Source organism: Prosopis cineraria, unplaced genomic scaffold, assembly GCF_029017545.1.
Source record: "Prosopis cineraria cultivar Desert tree isolate PC_DT_omini unplaced genomic scaffold, ASM2901754v1 PC2, whole genome shotgun sequence".
Lineage (NCBI taxonomy): Eukaryota > Viridiplantae > Streptophyta > Magnoliopsida > Fabales > Fabaceae > Prosopis > Prosopis cineraria.
Window position 1 is genome coordinate 15,921,607 of NW_026555333.1, and position 11,822 is coordinate 15,933,428.

The window sequence follows — 11,822 nt, forward strand, 5'->3', positions numbered from 1 at the left end:
TCACCCTTTAATAAAGCAGTTACCTACTTTTAAACTAACCTTATCTTTTCATATTTACTCCTATTAAATAACTTATAATAAATATAAATTTATTATCAATAGGAGCACTTTAAAAAAAAGTAATAATTACACCTCAAAAAATTTAAAATGTCTTACATTCTTTTAATATTGAACTCCTTAAAAAATATCTTACATTTTTAAACAGAAGCATTGTTTATACAGTAAATTTATTTTTAAATAAAATATAATGACTTCCTTCCGTTTTGCTAAAATTACAGAGTGCTTCCACTATTTTCAAAACCCACAATTTAGCTTGCTTTTTAGCATGGTTGAGAATATTTCATTAAAGATTATAAAATATTTTAATTTGTATTTTTAATTATGTTAAAATTATTTAAATAATTATTTTTCCCTCATGATCTAACTGTCTACTCTCCCTCTCCTTAATTTAAGGATATTTAAATAATTAAGTATGACAATATTAAAATAATTAATCTAAAAATAGTGTCCAAATTAATAAATTTTAAATAAAAAATAAAAAATTATATTGATTACATCCCCGTTTCATTAAATTTAAAAAAAAAATCATTATTTTAGACTTATGTGAAACATCCTAATTTTCGCAGTTGAGAATTTAGAATCTTTAAGCGTCATTCATGAACTTGATCAAGGATAATTATAGAGCTAGATAGGTGGAAGATCACGAAACCAAGTTATTTTTTGAGGTTTTGAGGTTCTACTCTCGTTTGTCAGTAGGACCACGTCTATCTGCGGATAGGGACAAAGAGCAGGGATTGGAGTCCCAAGTTGCGTCCAGTCTCCGTGGAGACGCATTGCAAATTCAATTGTTCACAAATGACGGATGAATACGAGAAATCGCCCTTTGACTTTTCGTTTGTGTATTTTACTTTTTTTTTAAGAAAAAAAAGTGGTAGTTATGAAATTAATTTTAGGTCACCATTATATTTTGGAGATGATAATTCAAGTCAAGATTGAAGGCCAAGTGAAATGAGCTCGAAAAAGTTTAAGACCATATTTGGGCGCTTATACAATTTTCTATAACTGTCCAAATAAATTTAAAGAAATTTAGGCAACGTCCAAACCCAAATGAATTTTTCCTTGAATACTCAAATTATTTTTTTATTATTAATAATATGAAATTAACTTCATCTCAACTTGCACTTAATCTTCACAAATCTTCTCCCAGACTACTAGTTCAAATAGTTTACATGCTTAAATGAAATTTTAATGTTCTAATAATTGTTTGTTTTGATTTTTTTTGAAAATATTCAAAAAAAACTCCTTTAATGGTTGCTCTCACTTTAATAAGCATGGAAAGAAAAAGTTTGCATTGTAGTGTTATTTGAAAAATCTTAATTTTTTAAGATAAAAGTTAAAATTGGCTCAAAAAATAAAATAATATAATATTTTATAATTCAAATATATGGGCTTGTTCAAATTAGTCTAAAAGTCCTATCCAATTAAAGTAGTACTTGGCTATATGAAATTTGATATGACACCTTGTAGAAGAATTTTTTAGTTTTTAAAACAAGGAACTTAAAAAGATATTAATTGCATTTTTATAATATTATTCCTATTTAACATAATTAATTATGAGATAGAATGCAATGTAAGTTTAAATTTTTTATTAAATAAAAATATAATTAAAAGTTTATTTCATTTTTAGATAAAATTAATGACTTAATTAACTCTTTTTAATTTTGATCAAGTAAATAGACATACCTTATAATAAGAATATGAGGGACTATTTATTAGGATAAAATATATTTGAAATATAAAATAAAATAAATTTAAATGATCTAAAATTAATGTTTAGATTCATGATCTTCCTGACCCTTTTGATGACCATGTAATGTGCTCCTGAAATTGGACCTTTTACTAAGGTTTCAAAAATCAAAAAGTCAAGTCAAATTTGATAGTCCAACGGTCGGATCGTATGTTAGGCTTGACCGCAGCTCGGGGTTGTGGATTGAGTCATTTTCATGTCTAGCCTGGAGCCAGACAAAAATCATCTTTGAGAATGAGATGGAACGAAACCTGGCAAAAAAATAAAAATAACAAAGGATAAAAAATTAAAAAAGTTTTTAGAATTACGTCTTGTTTAGTTTGGGGCTGGATTCCCTCTTCTTCCATTTTCATCCTCTCCTCCCTCTTAACAGTTGAAATTAACATTTTAGATGGTTTGGACTTGGCTCTTCACTCCCACCTCAATTCTCTGCTTGTTTTGCTCACTTTTGGCATCCTGTTCCATTGCCTTTGTAGCATCCGTCATCAATTGACTGGTTTGCTTCTCCTGCATTGTGGTCAAGGAAGAGGGAAACCATAAGGCTGAAGCCTCTAGTGCTAGTAGTCGAACTCGAAGCCTTTCTTAAAATTGAAGGCAAGCTGCCATTTGTCTTGTTGGTGCTTTGTTGTTACTGCAATGGTATGCAATTACTTTGCATGCATGCATACATACATACGGAATGAAAGAAAGTATCGGTGATTTGTTAGACCTCTCTAATTTGCAAATGCTGAGTAGGAGATAGTGGCTTGGTTAAAATCTTGCTCTGTAGTTTTCATGTTTTAATAATTGCTTGATGATAATTATATTTATATTTATGAATAACAAAGTTTGATTGGATTTTAAGCTCGCCTTTGCCTTCCAACATTTAAAATTGAATCGGTTACAATTCTATATATGACTAGTTCTGAGGATCATTTTGTCCATATCAACCAGTTCCAATGCTATAGTTCATTTTAATATATATATTACTTTGTTCTATTTATAAACTGTTTTATAAAACAAAAACAGAAAAATGGTCCTAATTATAAGGTGGCAAGCAAAAGAGATAAAATAATCTTTTCATTTTACCTTTTAATTTGAAAAAATATTTGCACAAATAACAATAGATTCATGATCTTCTTCTAATTAATAAGGGGTATTTGAAAAGCTGAAATGTTTTTTAATAAATAAAGTAACATAATAACTTTTCTTAAGCTAAAGCACGTGAAACGTATTTCAAATACTTTATATATAAGATCGAAAAGAATATATCATATGTAAGGACTTAAACATAATTATGATAAAAAAATTAATTAAAAATAATAAAAAAAATATTTTGATGATATTTTATAAATTTATAATAGATTGGAATTTAAGTGTGATATCTACTTGCTACTCTTAAGTTCGAATGCCCATTGTATCAATTTAGACTATGTTTGGTAGCATTGAATTGATAAGGTGGAGATAGAATTAAAGATGGAATCCTAATTTAATTATGATTGATATGTAAGAGTTACAATTTTTAAAAATTCTAATTCCACCAAAAATGTTAGAATCCAAATTGCTTCAATTTCCTTAAATTCAATTTGTAAATCTCACTATCTTCATCTTTTTTGTCTATTTATAATAAATTAAGTCTTTTTAATTTTGAAAAAAAAGGACAATTTAGTCTTTTCTTATTTTAAGTACATATACAAATTAATATTATATTAAAATTTTATTTTCATATCAAATACACTTTTAAAATTCAATTCTATTTCGATTTTAATTTCAATTTCAATTTCAATTCTATTAAAAATTCTTTCATCATATCAAACGAGGTCTTAGATTTTATTTTACTTTAACATTGTAAAATTACCAAAACGCCTCTGTCAAAAGAGAAAAAATGCACACAATATCAGATTTTCTTATCCCTCCCTACTTTTTCATCGTGTTTTGCATCTGAAAAAAATGGAGAGACAGAGGGCTTCGGAAAAAAGGAAAACCCAGGACCCTCCGCGATTCTCCTCCTCCTCCGCCACGAGCGTGAGGGAAAGACAGTGGTGATGGATTTTCCGTTCTTCCGTTCGTCGCCTATGTGTGTGCGGTGGGTGATCTGTTGCTGCTCGAGGTTACCGAACTCTTCTCCCTTCTTCCCTGTTCTTGCGCACCTGATCCTTCTTCTACATCTCTGCCTGGCATTATTCTGTGTTGGTGTGTACAAGAGAGATTCAGTTCTTGTTCCTTCTCGTTGCCATTTGCTCACCATTGTAGACAGCCGTTCATCTCGTGATTTCTCTTCTCCCCTGTTTCTGTTGGTACTGTTTGAGAGAGTTAAAGGAGCTTTGATCTCCTTCCTTCGTTCTCCACAGGCTTGCTTGGTGAGTTGAACCTATTTCTTTTTCTCATTGCAGCAGCGAGAATGTGTTGATTGGGTTGGTGGGAAATTGATTTTCCCCTTCTATCAAAGTGTGGTGCGTGGATGGGAAAGTAATTGGGGTTTCAAACAAGCTGAGATTAATTCTAAAGAATATGTTTCTTCACTCTTATTTTTCCTTTCTTTGAAAAGCTTAACCCCCTTTTGACATGTGCTTATGTCTGTAATCCTCAAATTAATTATATAATTCAAATTTGCTTTGGGAAAATTTTCAGTTGATTCCCCTAAATTATTACATTTATTTATTTAATTTCTTTTTAATGGTGGCTTTTACGAGAATTCATGTCTTTTTTCACATTGAAAACCATCAAAACTATAGTTTTCATGAAAACATGTTCTTAGGCTAATTATAGGTCTACAAATATTATTTGATCCAAAATATAGGGTGATATGTAATATTTGTATTAAAAAAATTCTTTTCTTTTTTGACCAGCATTAAAAAAATTCTTTTCATTTTATCCATTTTGTAATATTTGCATTAAAAAATTATTTTCATTTTATCCATTTTCTTGGTTTTATGAGGATGTGTTGGTGCTCAGAGTGTTATTAATCAATTTTAAATTTGATGCTACCAATAGTTAGGGATTTGAATATCATTATATAAGTAATAAACTAGTTAAAAGAGATTTCTCTCAATATATTGAAGGACTGTTGGTGAAGCCTACTCTTTATGCTAAAAAAAATGCCACTAATTTTGAATGAAGATTGAGAATTTAACGAATGAGAGATAGGCGTTTAGAAGAATTTCATGTAAACTTCATTAAAAAAAGAATTTACTGTAAAAAAATGTGTATTTTAACTTTATATATTTAAAGTGCTTTATAAAGCTAAGTATCTAGGTATTACATACCCATGTAATATAAATCTTGAAATTAATATAGTAAATAAAAGTATATTTAAAATAACTCTTATTTGTTATAAAAATAACTCTTATTTATATATTTGATTGGGTTGGTGGGAAATTGATTTTCCCCTTCTATCAAAGTGTGCTGCGTGGATGGGAAAGTAATTGGGGTTTCAAACAAGCTGAGATTAATTCTAAAGAATATGTTTCTTCACTCTATTTGGGTTTGTTGCTACTTCAGAAAGATAGATATGGGTTTGAATTTCTTTAAACTTAATTGATTCTTGGTACGAGATTTAGGTCCTCTTTTCTATCGATGATTCTGTGTGTGGGTGGGTTAATTGGTTGAAATGGTTATTTCTTCTTCATTATTGTTGCTGTGCGTGATTGGGGGGGGGGGTAGATGGGGTTTGATCAAGTTGAAACTTGAGTTAAAAGCATAATTCTTGGTAGGCAATCTCCCTTATATGTTAGTTATTGTAAGATGAAGAAATTAGTTTTATTTTTCTTTGAGCTTAATTGATTTGTGTGGAAGGAGTGAAATTTGAGAAGTTTGGTAAATTAAAATTTGGCATTAGAAATTGTAGAGAAAGAGATTTAAATAATAAGATGTTTTTGTATGGTTTGATTCTGAAAATACACATGGTGTTCAATGAAATGTTCGGTAGAAGACTTATGGTTTGATAAATGTATTATTGTTAGTTAAATTATTATAATAGGGAATTATTTCTGTAATGAAAGATTGGAAATGAAATTAGAAATTTTGGGGAAAAGGTATTTACTTAATAATTCCAGCCAAGATTGTTCTTATGTTAGCTTTTGGGTGCATATAAGCTGTTTGACCAAATGTTTGTAAAAGGGAGATTATGAAAATTGGATTTATATGATTGACGATGTTGAATGAGTTATGGTAGAAGTTGCCTATTTTCTATCAGAAGGCTTAGTGACTTTGAATATGTTTATATAAGTATTCTAGAGACTTGAAAATTTATTATGAATGGTTTAAGTTGAGATTTTCTTTTCTATTCCTCTAAGTTAACTTGGATTGAAAATTTTAGATATATAAAAATGAATAAAAGAAATAACAATGATATCACTCTAGGTGTTAGGGAATTAAGAAGCAAACAATATTACAAAAGTGGTTGATTATGAGTATGTTATGTATTTGGAAGTATCTTAGGTAAGTGTATAGCGTCCTAAATGATCTATAAATTTATTTCCTTCAAAATAATGTTTAAGCGTATCCATGACTATTTTATCATTATAAATTAAGTTGTATTATCGATTATTATGGAGAAAGATGCTTCTAATATACTAAGTTTTGAAAGAAAAGTTAAAATTATTTTACAATTGGGTATCTATCATTATATATTGAAAGTGTTTGACTTATGGGTTAAAGAATGATTTATCATTATGAATCATGTATGCTTGATTTAAATTGGGGACTGAATCAGAACGCTCTCTTGGTGCACCATGATACACCTAGCTAGTAGGCTGCTGTATGAAGTGTTAGCCCTGTGCTCAGGCCAATGCATATGGAACGGATGGATGGATATTTATGAGCATTGTCTTCACGCTTGGTTCGTCAGTTTCGTGTTTGCGCTTGTTTTGTAGCTGATGCTGCACTTGTTTTATGGCTTGCAGTTGTGTTTGATTGACCATTTACCCCCATGAATTGTGTGTCCATGCTTGTTTGTTATTTACTCTTATAGACTGTATATCCACACTTGTTAATCGTTTTGATAAAGTCTTGCCAAAGAAAAATTTTGAAATTATTGTTTTTAAAACTAATCCTATTAAACAAGCTGGTTTTATAAATAGAGTTCTTTATACTGAACGATGCATCTTTTAATTGTTTGATACGAGCATGATAGTTAGGAAGTGGAATTGGATTATTGTGTTATTATCATATGAAAATATTTCTGGATTAAGTGTTTGAATGGAATTATTTGATTTGAGTTATGCAACCCATATAATTTGAATGACTATTTAGTTATTTTATGCCTACTCCATTTATATTTTTTTCTTTTATTTCCCTTAAATTTTAAATTTGGGACATTATTCATTAAAAAATATATTTTTTATCTTAGATAATATAGCTGAACCTGTGTCTCAAGGTCTAAATTGAGGCGTTTTATCGCTAAGATGGGGTGGAAGAATTATTTCAGACAAATCTTGTTTGATATAAATTTGAACTTTGTATTAATTTCATGGTTTGATCCTAGGTGCTCCACATATGCTATGGGCAACATTCTCATCTTTCTTTTAAAGCTGTATATCTGTTGGTAATGAGCAATGATTATTTTATTTGATTATTTTTATTCTTTGTTGTAAATTTCAGGAATTATATTTATGGTGAAGTCCTATTAGAAATTTTTATAAGGAATTTATTGTTTTGTTTATATGAAATATATTAAAGATAATATTTTTTATATCGAAAATATGCCTATAGTTTTGCATGAATCAAAATATATGTGTCTAAGGCTCAAGGGGTATGGGTTTTATATACTTGTCCTGTGCTAGTCACGCCTAATTTTTAAGGCGTGATATCATATGCATAGTATTGGCTAAGAGAGAATCAGCCAAGCAAACAATTTGCCATAGGCAGGTTATTGAAATGGCAAAAACAATTATACTCTTTTAGAACTAATTTGCACGGCTCAAAATTTTAGCCTGAACAAAGACAAATTATGTTGTATTACTTTTATTTTACATTTACCCTATTTGAATTTATACCTTACACTCAACTATGGGTCATGGTTTGTTTGTCTACCAACCCACTTCACTTTGTGTTTTATTTAATTACCCCTTCCATCTTTTATTTTTAACTTTTGGCATGTGGCAACTTAGGGAGGATCTTGAGGTCAACTACTTCACCCTCCATTCCCTAACTATTGTTGCCTATTAGGCATTGCTTATATTATACCCATTGACCTAGTAGAGGAATGTGGTAATAATCTGAAATGTTCTTGTGGCAAGTGAATATGTCAGTGATCCAGGAATTCAAAGATTTGGGGAAATTTCCTGATTGATAAAATTTTCAATTTGGCATTCTGTTCAAGGTTTAACTATTTAATAAGGGGAAATAAAGCTTACTTGTTTTCTTCATTTTCTTGTCACTCCTAAAGCTAGCTAAGCACAGAACCTATTGTAATCAGCCACTAAAGTGCTTTGGTTTTGACCAAGTATAATCTCAGTGGTAAAAAATCAATTGGTTTTTTATCTCATTTTCTGCCCCTGGATTGTATCCACTTAGCTTCCAAATATGAGAGACTGATGTCAAAGATCAGTTTTTAACGTAGATCCTATACTGCCGGATCTAGAATTCTCTGTTCAAAATTCATGATCCCAGCATTCAGCTCTGGATAGAAAATTTTAGTGATGGCAGCAACAAACATTGAACAATGAACAGTGTTTTTATAATAACAAAAATACTTGATAATTCTGTATTTTGTGTTGTTAGTTGTTAATGGATTTTAACATCTACCGTATAATTATATTTCACAAAAAAAAGGGCATCACAAGTGATAGTGAGGTTGGCTAACTGTAAGGTATTTAAAGGCAAATTCATTTATTTTCATTTATTTATCTGCAATTATATTTCGTTGAATTTGCAAGAGACTAATCAATGCTTTATTTTAAATTCTGAAAAATAAAAAATGGTACTTGGTCTATTGCTTTTTGAGCTATGTTTTACTTGAATGAACTCTGTTGTAGACTGCGAAATGAGCTGCAGCAAGGAGTAAGTTGGCAATGAGCTAAATACTGATACATACTCATTTCATCTTTGGTTTAATTGATTTATTATATGCCAATTTCTTTTGTGAGTGTCCAATGGATTTCTTTTAAATGCAGAGGTCAATTGTTGGATAATGGCTATATTGGTAAAGACGCAAGCAGGGTTTCCATTGATAAATCTTGCTAAGTTAAAGGGGATTCCTATTTTGCAGCAGTTGCATCTGGAGAAGTGGCTGCTGCGAACTAGCTCAGACAATTGGTGCATTAGAAATGATGGAACCAGTTCCATGCCATTGTAATGGGCTTGTCTGGTTATTTCTTTCTATGCTTTAGCCCTTCTTCTGACAATCATGTTTTGTCTGTACTGAGCTCATATCTCTAGTTTTTCTTGCATTGTGTTTGGCATGCATTATATGACAAGTTGTAAATTCATGATATCATGGCTAAACCATTACTCGCTGGAAAGCTTCCTCCCCTCACTCTTACATTTGGTAGGCACCTCCGCAATGTTCTTCTCTAGAAGACCTGACTAAGCTTTTGAAAGTGCTAGCTGATACCAAAAATTTAAAATTTGGTTAAAACTGCTCATGCCCAGTTGGTTGTTAGGAATCAAACTTCAAAAGATAGTGACATCTCTCAAATAAATTCATTGATCAACCTATATGTCAAATGTAGTCAAATACAGCTTGCTCAAAAGCTATTCGATAGAATGCATAAGAGGAACGTAGTATCTTGGAGTGCCTTAATGGCAGGATATTTGCATAAGGGGGATGAATTGGAGGTTTTTGGACTTTTTAAAGCTTTAGTTTCCTTGGAAAATTCATGGCCAAATGAGTATATTTTTACTACAATTATTTCTTGCTGTTCTGATAGTGGGAGAGTTGATGAGGGTAAGCAATGTCATGGCTATCTGTTAAAGTCTGGATTGTTATTTCATCAATATGTGAAGAATGCCCTTATTCATATGTACTCAAGGTGCTTTCATGTGGAATTAGCGATGCAGATTTTGGATACAGTGCCTGGTCATGATGTTTTTTCATACAATTCTATCATGAATGCACTTGTAGAATCTGGTTATACAAGGGAAGCTGAAGCAGTTTTAGCAAGGATGGTGGACCAATCTGTAGCTTGGGATAATGTCACTTATGTTACTCTGTTTGGCTTTTGTTCTCATATTAGAAATTTGCAATTTGGTTTGCAAATCCATGCCCAACTGTTGAAATCTGATCTGAAGTTTGATGTCTTTGTTAGTAGCGCAATGATAGACATGTATGGGAAATGTGGAGGAGTCTGGAATGCAAGAAAAGTTTTTGATGGCCTTCAAAATCCGAATGTGGTCGCATGGACAGCAGTCATGGCAGCTTACTTGCAGAATGGGCATTTTGAGGAAACTCTGAACCTATTTAGAATTATGGATCTTAAGGACACTGCACCAAATGAGTGTACTTTCTCAGTGTTGCTTAATGCTTGTGCAGGTCTAGCATTGTTAAGCCATGGTGATACATTACATGCTCGGGTCGAGAAGGCAGGTTTTAAGAATCATTTAACTGTCAGAAATGCTTTGATAAACATGTATTCCAAGACTGGCAGCATTGATTCAGCATATAATGTGTTCTCAGATATGTTGTATCGAGATACCATCACTTGGAATGCTATGATAAGTGGGTACTCCCACCATGGACTTGGTAGGCAAGCTCTAAAAGTTTTTGAAGACATGATTTATACTGGAGAACGTCCAAACAGCATAACTTTTGTTGGTGTTCTTTCTGCTTGCGCACATTTAGGCCATGTAAAAGAAGGGTTCTACTATTTGAATCATCTAATGAAAAAATTCGAAATTGAACCAGGATTGGAGCACTACACATGCATGGTCGCACTTTTGAGCAAAGTTGGCCTTCTCAATGAAGCCGAGAACTTCATGAAGACAACACAGGTCAAGTGGGATGTTGTTGCCTGGCGTACTTTGCTCAATGCTTGTCATGTTCTTCGAAATTACGGTATGGGAAGAAAAATTGCAGAACATGTCATACAGATGGATCCTCATGATGTGGGAACATACACATTGCTGTCAAATATGCATGCCAAGGCAAGGAGGTGGGATGGAGTTGCAAAGATTCGAAAACTGATGAGGGACAGAAACATTAAGAAGGAACCTGGGGCAAGTTGGCTTGGGATTAGAAATGACACACACACCTTTCTTTCAAAAGCCAGCAATCATCCTGAGTCTAGTCAAATTTTGCGAAGGTCCAACAATTGTTGGCAATGATTAGGCCATTAGGATACATACCAGATACTGCTGTTGTGCTGCATGATGTGGAAGATGAACAGAAAGAAGGCTATCTGAGTTATCACAGTGAAAAGCTGGCCATAGCATATGGACTCATGAAAATACCCTCACCAGGACCCATCCGTGTGATAAAGAACCTTAGGATGTGTGATGATTGCCACAATGCTGTGAAACTAATTGCAAAGGTCACAAACAGGTTGATCATTGTTAGAGATGCTAACCGTTTTCATCATTTCCAAGATGGTTATTGTACTTGTTCTGATCACTGGTAGCAAACTAATGATTCTTCTCAGTGTTCGTTTTCTTAGTTGAATGTGGTACGTTAACAAAAGGGGAGAAAAGATTGACAAATGAACATTCATATGCTTCTCAATGGTACTTTTTTCATTCAAGTCAGAAATAAAAAATGATGAAATGTTTAAAATGTTAAATTAAATTTTAAGCAATACAGTTTGAAAACAAAAAAAAAAATTATGACAGGAAGGATTTTGGTATTTTGAAATGAGTAAATGGTTCGGTGTGTCTCTCACTCTCAAGAGAAAGGGAGGCCATGTTTAAAAATGTATTGGCTCGATTAGAAAATCAGCCGAATCAGTGTGGTTTTAGTGTATGTCAATGACAATATGAAATGAAGTGCCTTATATTATTATTATTATTATATTATTATATTATTATTATTATTATTATTACTATTATTTGGCATTTATGTTTCGTCATCGTTATTCTTTCCTTGGACAGCTACTCATTATGA

General features: G+C 31.7%; 2 protein-coding genes across 2 annotated transcripts; both read left to right on the top strand.

Moving 5' to 3' along the window:
- Positions 1-3,722: 3,722 nt before the first annotated feature.
- LOC129303722 (uncharacterized) lies at positions 3,723-9,304 on the top strand. The gene is made up of 2 exons (XM_054943216.1): positions 3,723-4,146; positions 8,902-9,304. The coding sequence occupies exons 1-2, from the start codon at positions 3,832-3,834 to the stop codon at positions 8,917-8,919; spliced, it is 333 nt and encodes a 110-aa protein (XP_054799191.1). The 5' UTR covers positions 3,723-3,831; the 3' UTR covers positions 8,920-9,304.
- LOC129302565 (pentatricopeptide repeat-containing protein At5g39680-like) lies at positions 8,919-11,363 on the top strand. Its single transcript, XM_054941499.1, is given in 4 exon segments — positions 8,919-9,066; positions 9,305-9,360; positions 9,362-11,021; positions 11,024-11,363. Coding segments are annotated over 4 exon segments (2,184 nt in total). The 3' UTR covers positions 11,344-11,363.
- Positions 11,364-11,822: the final 459 nt, after the last annotated feature.